At 36.3% G+C, this 20,663-nt stretch overlaps 1 protein-coding gene across 1 annotated transcript in view; it reads right to left on the reverse strand.

Moving 5' to 3' along the window:
* COL11A1 (collagen type XI alpha 1 chain) overlaps nucleotides 1-20,663 on the reverse strand; it is a 274,990-nt gene that overhangs the window by 176,323 nt on the left and 78,004 nt on the right. The window contains exon 5 of the mRNA XM_060690063.2: nucleotides 19,157-19,285. Coding sequence (XP_060546046.2) covers nucleotides 19,157-19,285 — 129 coding nt within the window. The remainder of the gene's footprint in view (nucleotides 1-19,156; nucleotides 19,286-20,663) is intronic.

The following is a 20,663-nucleotide window of genomic DNA, read 5'->3' on the forward strand; positions in this document are numbered from 1 at the left end:
AAGATAATAGGAGTTAGAGCTTTAAATATATTTCTTTTTAATTATGATAGGCATTCTATATTCACTGAATATTCAAGGTAGAAGCAGCGAGAATGGTGAGGGTGGCTCCTTATATATACAAGGGGTGGAGCTAGGAATGGGAGTGGTAAGTTATGAATACATTAAAGTCCAAAGAATAAGTTAACCTCTGATGTTCCATATATACATTATTTACACATTGGAGAATAAGGCATTTACATCTGACAAATCCCCCTCTAAATGCCGGTTCGTTACACAACACCAATTACATTCTGATTCAGGACAATATAATACATATAATTTAGAAGTTAAATATTTGTGTTGTTTAGAAGGTAAGGGTTTTGTTAATATGTCAGCTAATTGTTCAGAAGTATCGCAATGTATTGCTTTAATGAATCCGTCTTGAGACAGTTGTCTCACATGCTTAAACTTTATATCAATATGCCTGGACCTTTGTCCAATTGCATCGGATCTGGATATTTCAATGGCCGCTTTATTGTCTTCATGCATAATAAATGGTAAAGTGGGTTTCTTCCAAACATCAGTGATCAGATCATTGAACCATACAAGGTTATTTGCAGCCTTGGACAAACAAACATATTCCGCTTCTGTAGTAGAAGTGGCTACTAGTTCTTGTTTACCAGTATACCAGTAAACTGGACAATCATTCAATAGAAAAACATAACCAGAAGTACTCTTCCTGCATGATGTATCACCAGCCCAATCTGCATCAGCATAACAAGTAATTTTTGGTTCTCTGTCATTATTGGGTTCCAACATTAAACAAAAATCTAATGTACCCTTCAGATATCTTAGAATTCTTTTGACAGCTTCCCAATGATACAAGGTTGGTTTACTAACATATCTTGACAATAGATTGAGAGGTAATGCAATATCTGGCCTAGTCCAATTAGATATATAGAGGAGTGAACCTATAACTGATCTGTAAAATGTGTTGTCTTTAAACTCAGGGGAAGATTCATCAGTGTTTCTAAGAAAATCAGTTTGCATAGGGGTGTCACAGGTTTTGGCATTATTTAAGTTACATTTGTTTAGGAGTTCGATGATTTTATCTTTCTGTGTAAGTTTGAATCCCCTTTTAGTTTTGTTAATTTGCACACCAAGGTATTTATTCACTTTACCCAGGGATTTCAGTGAGAAGTGTTCATTTAACTTATTTACAAAGATTTCCCTGCTCTCTTTATGCTTTCCAATGTATAAAATATCGTCCACGTAAATTAATACAAATTCAATATGATCATTACTCTTTTTTACAAAGAAACAGTTATCAGCAGTGGTGGCGTTGAAATCCATGGTCTTAAGTACTTTTACCAAGCAATCGTACCATCTTTTGCCGGATTGCTTTAATCCGTACAGACTCTTATTTAATAACCAAATTTCGTTCTTATTAGTGTATTGACTGTGTGGTGCTCTTACATATATTTCCTTATCTAATTTTGCATGTAAGTATGCGGTCTGTATGTCATATTGGAATACGTCCAGATTGAGTGCAGAAGCTACTACAAGGGCTGTTTTGACACTCTCTGTTCTCACTGTGGGTGAATATGTATCAGTATAGTCTTCTGGATATTTTTGTGCATAGCCTTGTGCAACTAGTCTAGCCTTGTATAAGGTATTGCCTCCTTCTAAGTTCTTAATTTTATAAATCCACCTGGTACCTATAATTGTTTTATCTTTAGGTGCGATCGCAGGTGTGAATACATTTAATCCTTGTAAACTTTCCATCTCTTTTTCCATAGCTAGTTCCCATTTTTCTCTTTCTTCATGTGGAAGTTTCAATACTTCTTCATATGTATTAGGTGTTATTTGTTCTCCATTCATATGCATTATGTAATCTTTGTATTTATTTGGTATTTGGTTTCTATTGTTTCTAATAGTTCTTTCAGGCTTGCTATGGTTATCATGCAAATATCTAGCTTCCTTTTTTGTTAATGTGTCTGTCTTTATTTTATGCTGACTATTAGTCCAAGTTTTGGTTTTGTTCTTACTTTTGTTAATATTTTGATTTTCTGTTGTTCCTTCCTCGCAAGATATCGTATCTTTACATTTATTAGGAAATATTTCATTAAGGTGCAATTTTGACCAATTGGCCTGTTCATGGAACACAGCTGTTCTGGATACTATAAATTTGTTATTACTATCAATAAATCTGTACCCTTTGGTTCCAGTTTCGTATCCCATGAATCTTAATCTCCTGGATACGTTTTCTCCCTTTCTCCTCAATTGTTTAGGTATGTGTACGTCTGCAGTGACTCCAAATATGTGCATGTGTGATAATTTGGGTTTTCTATTGTACATCACCTCATATGGTGTCTTATTCACAATACTGGACCAGGTTCTATTTTGAGTGTAATTTGAATAATGTAATGCTTCTGACCAAAATTGTTTGCCTAAACCAGCATCCTCTAATGTGCACCTAATCATGGTTTGTAGTGTGGAATTTTTCCTCTCTGCAACTCCATTTTGAAATGCAGAAAAAGGATTGGACGTGAAATGTAACATTCCTCTATCCTTTAACCATTGGGAGAATTCTTTAGACATGAACTCACATCCCCTATCTGTCATAATTTGCTTTATTCTGATATTATGTTGTGTTTCTATACGTTTGTAGAATTCCTTAAATTTCTGAAATGTTTCATCCTTGTGCTTTAATGTGTAAACAAAACCATATCGGCTGTAGTCATCCACTATTGTTAGGAAGTAACGTTTTCTATAGGTAATTGAGGGACTTAATGGACCAACTAAGTCCATATGTACCAAATCAAAAATATTGTTAGTTGATCTGTTAGATTTTTTTGGTCTGGGACTGGTTTTTAGTTTGGTGGATTTACATACTGAGCATTCCAAATAATTTTCACAATTTTTTATTTTGACACCTTCTGCGTGTTCAGTCATTTTTTGTACTACAGGAAAGCTTGCATGTCCTAACTTCCTGTGTAAGATGTGAGCACACTCATCATGAATTGGTTTACCTATTTTTGGTTTCTTTTCCTTGTATGTAATTTTGTGATCATGAGTTATTCTACACTCATCATTGTCACTGTTACTGACATTTTCATCATCTGCTTCAATACAATCTTCCATATTTGAATCAATGTTATGTAAACATCTTTCTTTAGTTATCAGATAGGGTAGACCTCCTTTTATCATTACAGTACCTACATTTGTTTTGTTCTTTTCTATAGTTGCTTTCCCCTTTGAGAAAACTATATTGATATCAGATTCTCTGCTTAATTTTATGGCACTTAGTATGTTGTGAGGTATTTCTGGGATTAATAATACCCCCTCTATTTTCCCTAGACCAGGCAAGGTCACATTTCCTTTGCCTAGTACTTGAACCTTTTCTTGATTAGCTACCTTTATCACAAACTTATCTTCTATAAATGAAGATAATATACTTTTGTTGTTGGTGGTGTGATTTGTTGCACCAGAATCAATAAGCCAATTGTTATTCTCATCCTGCTGTGTTCTGGTGCTGTCTTGTTTATTTAGCCCATTCAGTGACCCAGATTTCCTCTCTTTTGAATTTTCTCTACCCCCTCTACCTTCTTTGTAATTTGGTGGACTTCTATATTTGTGTCTATCTGTGGAAGATTGTCTGTAATTATATTTGCTCTTATATTCTGGCCTATGTCTCTCTCTTGAGACTTTGGGGCAGTCTCTTCTACTATGTTCCCTGGATCCACAATTGTAGCATCTAAAGGCCTCATTATGTTTGTCTTGAAAGACTACTTTCCTAAAAGGTTTGTGGTCTGTTTGGTTACTGGATCGATTTTTTCTTGAATTGTCTTCTGCTATCAATTTGTTAGATAGGCTTTCTATGGATAAATATCCCAAATTAATGGTATCTAAGTGTGACATAAAGCTATCCCATGATGGATCAAGTGAATTGATAATAACACTTTTCATTGTTTGATCTGAAATCACTTCCCCCCTCAATTGTAGCTCAGCTCTTATTTTGTTTAGATTTATCAAATGCTCACTTATAGAAACCCCTGGTTTTACTCTAGAGGAAAAGAAATCCTTAGACATTCTTGTGGTTGTAGCTACGCTATCGCTGTGAAATAGATTAAACATGCATTGAATTATTTCTGATACTGTTAGGTTTGGTTTGATGCTATGATACATTGCAGGAGACACGCTAGATATTATTATGAAAAATGCTCTATGATGTAAACAATCTATTTTTAAGGTCCAAGGTCTTCTTGGAGGGCTAGTTATAAAGAATAGTAAATTTTCTTTCATGAAAATAACCTGAAGCTGTTGATACCACTCTTGTAAATTAATGCCATCAATTCTAAGTTTTGGGAAGTCACTGGGTAAGTTACCTACATTATTCTGTCCATTACTTACAACCTGGGGCAGTCCGTGATCTCTCAAGTGCAGGAAATTACAGAACAGCATTGGGATGCTTGCAATGAGTCTGCGCGGTTCTCTGGCCAGTCCAAGTCCTTCTGGGTCGTCTACGTAGTTTCGCACATGCGCGTTGCTCATTTCTTCTTTGGTGGCGTCGTGGAAGGTTCTCTCCCTTTCAGCTCTCTCGATCCGCTCCTCCTCAGATGAGTCGGTCTCTGGCTCGGTTTTTGGGGTTCTGGTGGTGGCGACGGTTCTTTTCTTCTTTTTGTGTGCGTTGGCATTCGATCTTGTCTGTGGTGTAGGGCGAAATCGGCATGGCTCTCTGGGCTCGGGCGTCGTCGCTTTCGAAGTCAGGATGGGAGCGTGCAGGTCTTGAGTCGCCGGTTTGATTTCTTGCTTCTTCGTAGATGTCTTGGTAATTTTCAGTCTTGGCCCAAAAGCAGCAAAAAGCGTTTTCATTGCTGATTTTACTTGAGATTTTGTTAAATCGTCTTCACTTTCTGATTTTGAATCATCTGAAGAGTTTGAGACTTCTTTCTCACTTTCTTCGTCTGATAGTGTTTTTCGCGCCAGAAATTTTGAACTGAGCGTTTTGATTGGCTCTGCTCCATTCTCTTTTGAAGTTCGTTGAAACCAAGATGGCTGCCATTCAAAATTTCGCGCGGGATCACATCTTTTCTTTTTAACAACTATTTTCTCAGTAGTCATCTCACTTACGGTTTTTTGATCTTTGGGTTTTTCTTTAATGACGTTTTTCTCTCTCGCTGCTCCGCTGTTCTTCAGCATCTCCTGGAGGTCCGCGATGAGATTTTCATCATTCTTTTGGCTTTTTAGTATCTTTAATATTTCTGACCTGAGTTCGTTATTTTCTATTTCGATTTCTTTCTGGTCATTATTTTCACTCATTAGTTCTTCTTCTTCAGTGGTGTATTCTTCGGATTCTCTCGAAATCGCATTGGTGGATTCGTTGGTCATCTCTTGATCAGTTTCTATTTCTTTGCTGTAGGCCCTGGTGTTGGGCCTATCTTTCTTGGACATTTTTAATTACTTATTGAGTCAATTAACCATCCTCTGCTACCAGCTTGTTGCAATATTTTCAGGATCAGACTCAATAGAGATAATAGGAGTTAGAGCTTTAAATATATTTCTTTTTAATTATGATAGGCATTCTATATTCACTGAATATTCAAGGTAGAAGCAGCGAGAATGGTGAGGGTGGCTCCTTATATATACAAGGGGTGGAGCTAGGAATGGGAGTGGTAAGTTATGAATACATTAAAGTCCAAAGAATAAGTTAACCTCTGATGTTCCATATATACATTATTTACACATTGGAGAATAAGGCATTTACATCTGACAGTTTGTTTTAATTTACATTTGTCACATACTAGTAAACAAAACAATAATTTATTTTTTCCAAATTTTAAAGAAGTTTAAACAAAGGTATGGCTGCTTGAAAAGAGACGTTAACTTTAATGAACTGACTCTTTACCAAGGGTACTTTTTTGAAAACCAACAAATGAAAATAATCAATCCGAAATAAATTCAGAAAGGAAATAGTAAGACACAGTTTTAGAAGTTTCAAAATCAAATTATAAATTCCAAAAAGATATTCTTAAAACTGTATATTTTTCTGAATATGTTTCCCACCCTCCCCCCCCCATTTTAGCTGAGTTTCTGAAAGCTATACTGACAGAAGACTAAGAGATGGTGACCATAAAGGAATGTAACACCTCAATGTCTTTTTTCTTTGACTAGGCAGCCAAGGAAGCTCAATTACATGCATTCATGGGCTCATGTGGGCAAACAAACAAAAATGAATGAAAATATGTCACTAACAAAAACTTCATTAAATTCAGTATAATTATTTTATGAAGCAGGTAAAGAAGAAAAAGGAGATGGAGAATGTCTTAATGGCTATTCTAAGGTACCCAGTTGAATTACACAAGTTTTCAACACATCAACTCAGTTTTGAACCAAATTAGGTGAAAGTTATGTGTGTTTAAATTCCCAGCCCTTGTGTAAAATTATTTTGGAAATGAATACATAAGGGGTGGCATGTCTTTAAGACAAGGCTGAAATCCCTGTCTAATCCATCTTTAAGGACGCTAATGATCAAACATATTAATGTATGAAAGCAACCTTCTTCAACGTATCTCCCTTAGCTAAGGCAATTCGCTAAGTATTTCAGACTAGCCTAAGAAGGTTTTTAAAGTAAATAATATGACCATCAACCCACATATAGCCAACTAGTCATGAAGAAGGCTATACTTCAAGAGCAGACTATCCCTACGGAGCATAAATTTTATCTGGCAAAAAAAAAAAAGTTATGTTTCTATGACAGCTATACGGGAAACTTAATATTTTTTTTTTATTTTGTGTGCTGCCTAGAATTTGATTTAAAAATGGGGATGTCTTGCCCGAGATGGAGGCTATAAATAATAATCTATAAATTATAAAAAATGTAAGTTATAAATTAGAAACCAAAGGCTTTATTTATCACTGAGCTACTGTACAATAAAAGAGTTATTATTTCTTTCTAGCACTCAGATGAGCAATTAGTCAGCATTTTTAAAAGGACTACCTAAGTTTAATATTTCTATTTCTATTTTATTTTATTCTATTTTATTTCTATTGACAATGAGAAGATTTGTCTGATTGCAAAATTAGCAACTGTTCCAGATTGTGCCAATTTGGGGGTTAATAAAATTGGGGGCTAGAAGCAGTTCTTTGGAGACCATGAAACAAATGGAAACATTGACTGAATAAAATAAAACTGTGCCAACTATGCTGATTAAAAACACACACACACAAAGACACAGTAAGTAAATTGATATTCATTTTAAGGCTTGTCAGAGGCACATTTTGAAAAGCTATTCATTCATAAGAGTCAAGAAGATATATCCCTCCCAAAAAAGGATATTTAGAAGGCAGAATTGCAGCACCATCAACTGAAAAATATTTATGCTCTTTAATATTTCAATAAAGTATCACTTTAACAAAAATGTTTATTCATTATATTCAGTACATAGTTCTATAAGGACTTTGTGAAATGTAGCGTACCTTTCCTTCTCTCTCATGTTTTTTCACAAATTTATGAGCTGCCATTGATAATTTTTTTTATAAGAGAGCCAAGAATTCAGTTAACCAGTGTGCTATAATAAATGTACATTTTTTTCTCTCACTTAGCTTTGTCAACTCACCTAAAAACTCTAGACAGATCATTTTGCTACCTAGATGCACAGTCCAACAGTCTGCTAATTTGGATCAAACATTACTGCGCTTGAATGATCTAGGCATTATAGAAATTTTCTTGATATAACATCTACCATAGCTAAATTGCTTTTTCTTCCTGAGACAACTTTGGTGCTGTAAATAGTTCATTATTTCACATCCACCATGACACCACAAGTCTGTTCCAATTAATACAGCTTTGACATATGTAACTTTATGGCAAACATTATGATGAAACGTTATGGCAATGGATTCCTATCTCATGTTTAATACATGTTGCAATGTATACGTATATCATTTGAGCATATGACATGACCTTCTACAGAATCAAATTATTACTCCAGATAATTAGCATCATCTCCTTTGACTGGAACTGGAAGTGATATTGTAGGATCTTTACATATTTTTTTTAATTGAAGATTGGTCATTCACAGCAGTGGTGGAATTCAAATTTTTTTACTACCGGTTCTGTGGGCGTGGCTTGGTGGGCGTGGTGTGGCTTGGTGGGCATTGCTGGGGAAGGATACTGCAAAATCTCCATTCCCATCCCACTCTGGGGCCAGCCAGAGGTGGTATTTGCTGGTTCTCTGAACTACTCAAAATTTCTGCTACCGGTTCTCCAGAACCTGTCAGAACCTGCTGAATTTCACCCCTGATTCACAGGCAAATAAAGAATCTGTCACTGAGTAATATCATGCCTTCACTCATGCCTGGAATCTATTCACATCATTTTCTGAATTCATTTTGTGTGATTCTGGCAATCATATTTCAATATAAAATAAGCCTTCTGTCTTCTTACTTAGTTATGCTCAAGTTGTATTAACAACTTGTATTAACAGGGTTAGAGACCGCTTATGATATTTATCAGTTCAATTTTAAGCTGCAGTTTTCTGCAGGCATCTTCTTTCTCAACATGATGGTCCAAATAGCTTATGGAGATGAAGCAATCTGCTTACCTTGATAAGCCAAGAGCAGCAAAGTATACCTTCTTTCAGATGGAGAAATATAAAATATAGAATAATAGAATTGGAAGGAACTTCAGAGGTCTTCTAGTCCAATCCCATTTGAGCAGGAGACCTGACATTATTTCAGACAAATGGTTATCCAGTCTCTTTTTCAAAACCTTCAGTGATGGAGCACCCACAACTTCTGAAGGCAAGTCATTCAATTGGTTAATTCCTCTCACCGTTAGGAAATTTCTCCTTGGTTCTAAGTTGCTTCTCTCCTTGGTTAGTTTCGATCCATTGTTTCTTATCTTGCCTTTTGGTGCTTTGGAAAATAGTTTGACCCCTCATCTTTGTAGAAGCTCCTCAAATATTGGAACAGTGTCATCATGTCCAATGGTGGGTTTCAATTTTTTTTACTACAGGTTCTGTGGGCGTGGCTTGGTGGGCGTGGCATGGCTTGGTGGACGTGGCTTGGTGGGCATGGCAGGGGAAGGACACTGTAAAATCTCCATTCCCTCCCCAATCCAGGGGAAGGATGCTGCAAAATCCCCATTTCCTCCCGATCAGCTGGGACTTGGGAAGCAGGGGGGTGGGGCCAGTCAGAATTTTTACTACCGGTTTTCCGAACTACTCAAAATTTCCGCTACTGGTTCTCCAGAACTGGTCAGAACCTGCTGAAACCCACCTCAGATCATGTCCCCTGTAATCTTTCTGTTCATTAGACTAGATAAACCAATTCTGTAACTGTTCTTCATACGTTTTAGCCTCTAGCCCCCTAATCATTTTTGCTGCTCTTCTTCCAAATAAATATGTATATATAAATAAATACATTTCTTTTCAGGGATTTGAAATCTCTTTCCTTTTAAGCAGTAACATACACTGAAACAAGTTTGGAGGACCTTACATTTCAGAACTCTGAAGCTAAAGGTGGGTGAACTTTTACTTTTTTGGAAAAAAGATAGGCAGTTCTCCCTTCTAAAAATCTCTCTCATACACACTCTCCACTTCATAATTCTCTGATAACAGTTGCTGAAAAGAAAAACTTGAGCAGTCATTTTGTATTGGAATTTCTAAACTATGAGACAGCCAGAGGATTACTTCTGGAGCCTCTCCTGGATAGCTGTTTCATTCTTTTTCTTCTCCTGGGAAAGGAAGAGAAAGAGCAGAAGCATTATCCAAGACTCATAAAGTCTTGTATTTGATCACAGATTACATTGGCTTTATAAAGTCATATACACATACTATAAGGTCTGGGTGTTGAAATAGCTACTTTCTGAACTTGTACCATTTCAGATGGCTGTTACTGCTCATGTAACTGAATTATCCTCTGCACCAAAAACTAGAATAATATAAATATAATTATATGCATGCAAAAGTAGATTTCAGGAAAAAATAATATCTTTCCAACCAGAAAAAACTATCATCAAGGACCCCACATTTATTTCTTTGCCAAGAGGAACACTAACTCAAGTCACCCTACCCTTTCTACACTGAATTGGTACAGCCCAGAAGAAACGTCATCAGTTCATTTGCCAAATGTGAAAAATGGGCCTGAACTACTGCCAAGTTTATGAAAGGGTGGGAGCAAAAATACTGAACACATTATTGATGATTTGATTTAATGTACATCCTACTATCTCCTGAGAACTAGAGTGAACAATCTAGATATATTATATATTCATCCTACATTAAGGATGAAATTATATACCATAAGCTCAACCATAAATTTCACTTGGAAACCATTTTAATGTTATCCAAAGATTTTCTTTCACTAGTTTTTCTTTTAAAAATTCTGTGTGCTAGTTTCACCACTTATTTAGGCACAAAGCAAGTAAGAAAGGGGCCATTTCTGACAATATTGTTTGGAATAACTATTCAGAGTAGTAACAGAATAACAGGAACGGACCTTCGAGGTTTTCTAATCCAACCCCCAGCTCAAGAAGGAAACACTATGCCATTTCAGACAAGAGGCTGTCCAATCTCTTCTTAAAAACTTCCAATGCTGGAGCACCCACAACCTCTGGAGGCAAGCCATTCTACAGATTAATTGTTCTCAATGTCAGGAAATTTCTCCTTATTTCTAGGTTTAGTTCTCTCCTTGATTAGTTTCCATCCATTGTCCTGTTTTCAGGTGCTTTGGAAAATAGATTAGGTAATGAACTTAATCTAGTTTAAAGACCAGATTGTGCCACAAATATATCCATGAGGTCAAGGGAAAAGGTTTGGCTTGGAAATGAGGGAGGGGAGCAAGAGAAATCCTTCTATCTCTACTCAGATATTCTCTAGAGAAAAAAATAGAGAGAGAGAAAAAAATTGCTGATGTGATTTCTCTTGTCTTTTCTCTGACTCACAGCCAACCAAAACAATATTTCTGATCTATAAACTGTTTATTTCCAATTGATCAAATTTCATAATCATTCACATTCTCACTGTTTCACTGAGCAAAGCATTGGTTAATGCTTTTAACCAATTGGTTAATTGGTTCTAGAAGATCATGATGAGTCAGGTGGAGAGCAGAACAGAACAGAATAACAAGTTGAAAGAGACCTTGGAGATCTTTTAGTCCAATGCCTTGGTCAAGCAGTAAACTCTATTATTTCAGACAGATGTTTGTCCAATCTCTTCTTAAAAACCTCCAATGTTGAAGCATCCACAACTTCTGCAGTCAAGCCATTCCACTAATTAATCGTTCTCACTGTCAGAAAATTTCTCCTTTGTTCTAGGTCGGATCTCTCTTTGATAAGTTCCCATCCATTGCTTCTTGTCCTACCTTCAGGTGCTTTGGAGAATCTTTGTAGTATTTGGACCGTATTTTAGGAATGCCATGTATGAAATTATATTCCCAATGAAGCCAGTCTGATGATAAAGTTTCCCAGCTGGATGTCTTCTAGATGTGTGGACTTCAACTTTCAGAATTCTACCCAGCATGGTCATTACTGGGGATTGCAGAGTTGAAATCTACTTGACTGGAGGGTACCCAGAATAGGAAATTTAAATTAGAGCACAGAAACTAAATCAGACTATGCCATATTATTGAGAGGCTCTTGGTGCTCTCTGAGCTTGCTTATTTACTGCAGATGTTTCATAACCCAAACTAGGTAACATCAACAACAATATGAAGATGTTACCTAGCTTAGGTAATGAAATGTCTGCAAGAAAATAAGCAAGCTCAGGGAGCACCAAGCACCCCTCATTTCAATCCTCCTTTATTGATGCCATATTATTATTCATGGATACTTATTTGCCATGATACTAATCAGTAAAGGTTGCATACTTTATTTTTATGACAAATTTAGCTTATATACTTAAGAAATTATTCTCCATCTCCAAATATTTATTCTGGTTATGTGCACCCACTCCCTCAAATTTTAGCAAACCAAGCATTTTTATAAGTGAATGCTTTCAGGCTAAATTCCTTACATTTAATGGCATTCTTCGCAATTATTACAAATTGCATCAGGCATACAAATAAGCAGTTTATTCTTTTTTAAAAAAATATATCTTTTCTATTTGAGTTATTTTTATGAATAGTTTCTGAAAACATTTCATATGTATTTGTATCCCCCTACCCCCTTCTCCAATGTTGGAGGATAAGGAGAACAGGCTGATGAATTTCCATGTGGCTCTGTGCCAGCATTAATTCAGTGAATGCAGAAACTCAAGGACAATTCTCAAGGGTCACTACATTAATATAATTATATGTATAGTACCAATATTATCTTTCAAAAGTAAAATAATTATTTCTTTCTTTCACAACTACTAAGAAATGATAAATATTAAACTCATTCTAAATCCATTCCCAAATCATAACCTGCACTAATTGGTCATAAAAAGTCAATGGAACTAAACTTCAAAAACAATAAACTCTACTGAGGCTGTAGATGAAAACTTTAATGAGTCTCTCATTCTAGACAATTTGGTCAGCAGTTATAAAAAAGATACAAGAATGTATATTATGCAGATGCCTTAACTCAGTGTTTCACAACCTTGGCATGTTTAAGTTTTGCAGATTTCAATTCCCAGAATTCCCCAGCCAAGCTGAGGACCCTGCTTTAACTAGACAGTGTAGCTTCTATCAAGATAATGATGCCTTCTCTACAGTGGTGGGATTAAAGTAATTTAACAACTGGTTCTCTGCCCTAATGATTTCTTCCAACAACCAGTTTGCTAAACTGTTCAGAAAGTTAACAACCGGTTCTCCCAAGTGGTGCGAACTGGCTGAATCCCACCACTGCTTCTCTAGCTCAAGTATCTTTCTCTCCCAAAAGACATAGGGGAAAACTTGGGAGAGAAGCCTAGGGAATGGGGTGACAGAATGCATAGAAGGAACACTTATTGGGGAAAATTCAATCTAAAACTGTAATATAAATAGTAATCATAAGAAAGAAGTATCTTGTTACCTATGCAATTAGTAATCAATTATCATTCAATGAATAATAATTATGAACAAGCAGGAAAGATCAAATGAAGAAATGGCAATAAAGCAGCCATATCAGCACTATAAGGATTTAGCAAAGTTAGATAGGGGTACTTTCATAATGACAGACTTTTGCTATTTATTTGCTTTTTGGTGCCTTTTCTGCGCCATGGTGCAATGGTTAGAATGCAGTACTGCAGGCTAATTCTGCTGACTGCCGGCTGCCAGCAGTTCGGCAGTTCAAGTCTCACCGGCTCAAGTCTTCCATCCTTCCGAGGTTGATAAAATGAGGACCCAGATTGTTGGGGGCAATATGCTGACTCTGTAAACCGCTTAGAAAGGGCTGTAAAGTACTGTGAAGTGGTATAGAAGTTTAAGCATTATTGCTATTGCTTTCTACATGAAAAGATCAAAATGAAGCAGCATTCAATGTTGTTGGTAGATTCAAATATCTTCTTCCCTAATGTTGTTTACATTAACCTAGAATAAGCATCAAGAAGTTTTACACCAAGGTTGATTGGTATCTGAGAAAACATTCATTCCCAAATCCTTGAACATACCAATAACAGGAAATTTGATCTAACTGACAAGTATTCCATTTGTTACAGAAGCAATTGTGGTTGAAAATGATTTCTATGATCTGAAAAACAACAATCATAGATTGTCAAAAGTCAAGAAGCCCTAGAGGCCCAGCCTGGGTCTAGATTGAACTCAAAAGACAGAATGTCCACAGTGAGTTAAAGTCTAGGGGAAAAAAACATTTCTTTCTGTAGAATGTCTGAAGTTACAACAGAGTTAGGTCCAACTGGTAAAGATCCATTTGTAATGATTATTGCACATGGACGAGTGTTTTGATACAAGTTCAGGAATGAAATGAATAAATCCTTGCGTTGCTTGAGGTAATATAATCTTTCCACTGTGAATTCATGCCTCCTTTTACCCGAGAGAAGCACATTTGTATTATACAACTTAATCATTATGCAGCTCCAGTGAAAATGACTGTTTTCTTCATTAACTGCATTCTAGAAGCATCAGCTCATGGCTAAAAAAAAGGAGGAAACGGACTTATATGACATATTCTGAGTAGAAAACGAAATCTGTTTTTGTACTGGATGTGTATTTTTTTTCTAAAATTCTCAAAAAGAAAATTATATTCTGATGATTTAATCAACTTTTGAGTTTGAAGGAATACTGAGAGAGGAGCTTATTAAATCCTTCCTAAAGAAAGAGAAAAAGTAATGATAAATGAATGGATCAATTAAACTATCTAAAATAGGCCATATTGGCAATCATTCCATCATTTATTGGAAGTTGATGAAGAAAAAAGAGTGCTCCGTTTCCAGTATCTACTAATTATTCACATACCCCCTGCCCTCCCCCTAAATGGGGAGAGCAATTACTGCAAATGTGTTTTAATATGAATACATACTTGTTTTAAGCAATTCCAACATTATGATTTCTAATGAGAATCTTCTTAATCCATATTGCTCTGATCAATCTGTAAATGGCTATTTGCTTGCTTGCTATATAAAACATTTATATAGTTGCCCATCTTTCAACCACCTCTGGGTGGCTCCCGGTCAGAGTCTATCCTTATAAGGTTGCAAACCTCAAAAAATTCAAGTTGCAATTAGGATCTCCTATTTATATTAAAAATGTAAATGTATGTTGGTACTTGAACATGTTGAATGATTCATGCATCAATAAATCATGCAACAAATATCTCAAATCCAAAGGAGGCTGATTTTCACGTCCTATTAAAGGCACTATAAAAGGTATCACTAAATGGCAAAGGTGGTAATGAAGGACATAGAGAAGCACTGCATAATTTGTCTACCTCCTAACTTGAATGGACGCTATTACTATAATTCCAAAGAAGAAGCAATTGTTTTAGGGATTGCTTTCAGAGTAGAATATCTTACTATGAAGAAATCCTATTTAAAGACCGTAAAAACTAAATGCTGTCGACTTCTGGAAATATTTCTGATTCTGACAATCTCTGGACGGAGTTCATTGAATTAGGTTGATGCTAGTCTGGCCAAAGACAGATTAATAGAGTTGGAAGGGACCTTGGAGGTCTTTTAGTCCAACCCTCTGCTCAAGCAGGAAACATTATACCAGTACCCGCCCCCCCAAACCTTTGGGCACTAGGGACCGGTTCAATGAAGAGAGGTTTTCTGTGGACCACAGGGGTCATGGTTTCGCATGCTGCCTGCATCCTATGGATGGAACTTCACTTGTATACGCGGCCTGGTTTCTGGCATGCTGCGGCCCAGTAACAGAGTTGGAAGGGATCTTGGAGGTCATCTAGTCCAGCCCCCTGCTCAAGCAGGAGACCCTATACCATTTCAGACAAGTGTCTGTCCAGTCTCTTCTTTAAAACCTTCAGTGCTGGTCGTTCCACTAATTAACTGTTCTCACTGTCAGGAAATTTGTCCTTAGTTCTAGGTTGGCTCTCTCTCTTTAAGGCATTTCCCTGTCTTAATGCATATTAGTACATGACATCATCCAGTGCATTTAGTCTTTAAAATGACTTGTTGACAACACTGTTGAGGTTCTCCCATCCCCCCACATTTGCCCCAGTGAAGGAATTCCAAAGCATTTCTGAAAGAAAGGGCTCTTTCTACACTGCTGCATGTAATTTGACTCAAAGGCACAAATTGTTATCACGTTAAATAATTTGAGGTTAGAAGAGGTCAGTTCCCAAAGACTGTATAAGAATCAAAGGTTACTGAAATATTTATGGATGACATTGTTGTAATTGCTTTCAGGAAATACACTGAAATGCTCTCCTAACTAGACCGTTTTATTATCTTTACTAAGGATAATATATCTAATTCATGCACATCCTTTGTGTCAGATATTAAAAGAGTGTCTCATATGAACTATGTCTCTAGGGGGAAATAGCTCTAATAAGGCAGCAGGATTTGGGATAAAAGGAAAAGTATATTAATAAGGGGGGGAAAGTGCAATAAGTCCCTTAGAAAATATAGCTAGACTTCCTTTGGTTCTTCCTTCCATAAAACACTTTTAATTTAAACATGTGTTTGCTTTCTTTCAGATGTTCCCTGCAACTAGGGCCAAGCCAAAACAAATGAAGCAGACTTCCCTTTGGAGATCAATTTCTTCAGTCAAGGTATGGAGATTTATTGAGTGGTGGGATTATGTTCCAAGCAAAGAACTGAAGCCTTTTGTTTAGGAGGCATTTTCAATCTTGCTTATATGTACATACTAGAAGGGACAATCTAGTTCGGAGAAGGCCAGAATGTACGTTTTTTTCCCCATCTCTGACTCCCAAGTTGGGAGTACGGTGATATGATTTGTCTTGACTTAGCTTAATGTATCTGAACAATGAAAAGAGAATGTTGACAAAAGTCAGTACTGAGAGTTTTCATAACCTTCAGAAGAAGAGATAGCCTCAACTCTTAAGATGCATTCAAAATTATAATGCAGATAGTCCTTGACCACGGGGATGTTGCAATGGTTATAAGTGCTAGAACCAGTAGTAATTAATTTTTTCAATGCCGCTGCAACTTCAAACGGATGCTAAATGAATGGTTGTAATTTGAGGACTACTTAGTAGTAGTAGCAGTACAACACATGGTGTTCCTATTGATTTATAAGCTCACAAACAGTTCGTAGATATTCCAATGGAGCTCAGTCTAATCCTCGTATATTTTGCTGTCAGTTCTTTTGCCTGTATTTAGTTAGCTACTGTTTAGGGGTTTGGCATTCTCCGATGGGGAATGCCATTGCATAAAGGTTTATGGGAAATATCTTCTTTTCTTGATGTCCACTTTTATTCTGAAGATCTTCCTGAGCAACCATTAAATATTGTATTTGAATGGAAAGCACTTGCCTAACCTTTCCATGATTTTTCTCTGTCTATCTCAGTGCTGCCCTGCCTTAATTATGGTTTTTATGTTTATAAATTGGTTTTATTGTTTTTTTTCTCTATTGTATTTTTATTACATTGATTATGAAATTTTTGTTAATGAAAGGGAGAATAGGCATGTAATAAATAATAATGATATTACTAAAGGATTATTAAATCCTTGAGATACTAAAACCTAATCCGTGGTATGGATGCTAAATTGTTAGCAACAAAACCTGAAAGTGTGGGCAGAATAGTAGCATCAGATTGTCTAGCAAACTCAAATCACCGCAAATCCTTAAGATATTTTGAATCCTAAGCACAGACTGTTGAATAGCTCAAAAGATTAGGTTCCTACCACACGCAATGAAGCTTCTAATTCAATCTAGAGCAGTCCCAACTTTTCATCAGTCATATAATAATCAAAAATACAAAATAGAAGCTTTACCATTTCAATTCTTTGTGGCTCCTGAGGAGTCCAAAGAGAGCAGGTCATAGAGATGTTCAAGTACAAAATGAATCAAAGTCATAATTTGAAAATGCAAATTCTCTTTCTCTTTTGTGGTCTAAAGATATTATTGCTTGTCACTCTGAACACCTGTTTAAAAATATTTCTTAAACACATTTGAAATATAAATTTTAAATATACATTAAATATTTTTTTAAATCTCAAAATAAAGGTTTAAATCGCAAAAGTAAGGTTCATAAAATTGACAGGTTGCAAAATCAATTAATCACAATCAAAATTGCTGTAAACAAGAATACAAAGAAATGATCATGTTTCTATTTTTCTTGGGCCAACTGTAATATCTTATAAGTATTCACATCAGTGGTGGGTTGCTACCGGTTCGCCCCGGTTCAAGTGAACCGGTAGCGGCGGCAGGAGGCTCCGCCCACCTGCCCAGACTTCATCAAATACGCTCTGCGCACATTCTGCGCATGCAAACCAGTAGCAAAGGTAAGTGAAACCCACCCCAGATTTACATGGACAAAAAGCATAGGTTATTGGAAAATTTCATACACTGCATGCAACCCCACCCCCAGTTTCAATCCTTAGAAACTTTAGATTGGGTAAAATTATCTCTTTAGATAAAGAGAAAATTTAGTATTTGTGATCTTAATTGCTTCCATTGCAAAGATCTTTTACACTATTCACCTTTCTCTCATCTTTGTCCTGTGGGCTAATGGGAAATACTGTAGAAATAAATATAAGATGTATCTGATTTCATGGACAGAGTAGGCAGGCAGACAGACAAGAAGGAAGGAAAGTCCACCCTCACTAAAATCTGCCACCCATGACTTCAGAGATAAAGCAAGCAGTGTGCCTGTTTAGCCTTAAATATAAAGCCTACTCAGACTGGATATATACTGAACTCCAAACTAGTTAAAGACTATAATATCAAACATCTAACTAGTACATTATAATCAATGGGGTTATCAGATAGCAATTTTTTCAAAATCCTCCATGCATCTAATAAACTTAGCCATATCCTTATTCCACAAATTTGTTAGCCTTTTAAACAAGCATAGAAAGTCAAGTTGGAACAGCATTTGCAACTAGCATTTCTCTATCTTTTTCAGTTCTTATTTTGTAAGATTGGCGATTACATTTAGGGCTCAGTGGGAGAAAAGCAAGGACTGTTTTGGGAAAAATCAGTATTTTTTTTTTTAATACACCGTGACAAAATCCAGAAATGGAGCAGGAATCGAATGAATGAATGTCTATGGGAAGACTCTATAAAAATGTCAAAGAAGGCAGAGAGATTGTCTGGAAGTCGGCTTACAATCAGGAAGAATGCGTTGGCGAGAGTTAAGAGCTTTCTCTTGCCAGTGCCTTCTAAACTTTTCTTTCTACTATATGAGATGGTTCCATTTCACTGAGAAGTATTGTGTCTCAATCATATTTGGAAATGTTGCTCACAGACATGGGAGTCTCTCTCTTTAGTGAGCTGGCCTCAGTTAAGAGAACGTATCCTTGTTTCCTTATTATTTCCAGCATTCCAATATCCCATAAAAATTACATTTCTGTCCATTTAAATGAAGGAGGGTCTTGAATTTATTCAGAAAAGCAGCCTTATATGGTCTGTGTATAAATTAAAGATGCATGTATGACAGGATAGAGAGGCAACATTTGACTTTCTCACACTCTCTCTCTCACTCAGATTGGGAGGCATTTAGCTCCAGGTCAGTCTTCCATAATAGCATGAATGCAACATACCTGCAAAAGTATATACACATCTGCAAAAGTAGGTATATTTCTAATTTTTTAAAAAATGACTCATTGCTTACTTCATCCACTTGAGGTTCTTGAGCCTGGGGAGCATTGGGCACAGGAGAATCGCAGTCTGGGCTGTAGTGCTCACAGTAATCATATGCTGCTCTGGGATCACCAACGATCAGCATCTGCTGGATATCACCCTGCCAGGGAAACATAAGATTATAAATTAGCAACCATTACAGGTCACTGGGTGTAATGAAAAAGAATCCTTCTTCTTTACAAAGCAAGCTTGGTTAAGTGAGATACACCTAATACGGGTTTAATTATTCTGCAGCACCTGTTAATTTATTTTAGTAATTTATCTCTTGTCTGTTGTGGCTCCGGCACAGCTTGTTAATAGCTTTGTTACAAACAAATAAAGAGATTTAAAGTGAGATGAAGTCATTTTGGGGCAAGAGCCAAATGCTTTTAAACCCTGACGTGCAACGTGATTGCACGAATCATAAACCGAGGCTGAAACTACCTTATTGTGATGTAATAGATGGAAACAATACTATTCATATATTATCAGGCTATAATGACTAGATAGATACTTCTGATGGCTCCTTCCATAAACAAAAAAACATTCAGAGTTTAAATAGTGATGACATAAAGTATATGCATTTATGGCTAGTGAAAAGTAGTAGCATATTTAATAACCGACTGCATGGACTCAATAAATTAATAAACTCTATCTGGCAATTTGGAGAGTTGTAGTTCAATCTATGTGGAAACTACCAGGCTGAGAGATGCTGATTTAAACCTATGACGACAACCTTCTTATTGAAATAAATGAGGTTTTAGATATTTATTATTAATTCACACAACTTTTTTTAAAAAAAAAAAAAGTTGGGAGCACAACCAAATCAAAATGAAGAAAACTTTAACTCCCCCAGTATATTTTGGAAAAAAAATACTTTCCATTAAATCCCATAGTATTAAAATGATTTGATTTTGTGGGATCATGGCCTTTTTTTGCAGACATAAAATAAGAGAACATTTTGCAAGCCATTGAAGCCTTGATTATTTCCTCAGGCAGTTGGATCAAGTGGATAGATGAGTTCTGTTATTGATGTGTTTTTCTGTGAGTGGGGCTATTGTTTATTCTTGGGCTAAACTGGGAGTTTTTTGTTGAACGTTTTTCTGTGTTTTAATCTTGTAAACCACCCACAGTCACTTATGTGAGATGGGCAGAGATATAAATCATATAAACCAACATTTCTCAACCTTGGCAGTTTGGAGATGTGTGGACTTCAACTCCCAGAATTCCCCAGCCTGCATGGCTATCTGGGAAACTCTGGGTGTTGAAGTCCACACATCTTCATGCTTCCAAAGTTGAGAAACGCTGATATGAATAAACAAACAAACAAACAAACGAATGGGTAGATAATTACAATTCCTAGCAGCCATAATTTAGGTTCCCAATAACATGACCCACAAAAACACATGCAAGGAGTTAGGCAGGGTTACATATCCCTGCCTTTTCTTTTTTTAGTTCAATAGGCAACTATTGAACTATTTTCCAGAGCTTCTGACAGC

This window comes from Pantherophis guttatus, chromosome 3, assembly GCF_059756535.1.
Source record: "Pantherophis guttatus breed Tessera chromosome 3, ASM5975653v1, whole genome shotgun sequence".
NCBI classification, from domain to species: Eukaryota; Metazoa; Chordata; class Lepidosauria; order Squamata; family Colubridae; genus Pantherophis; species Pantherophis guttatus.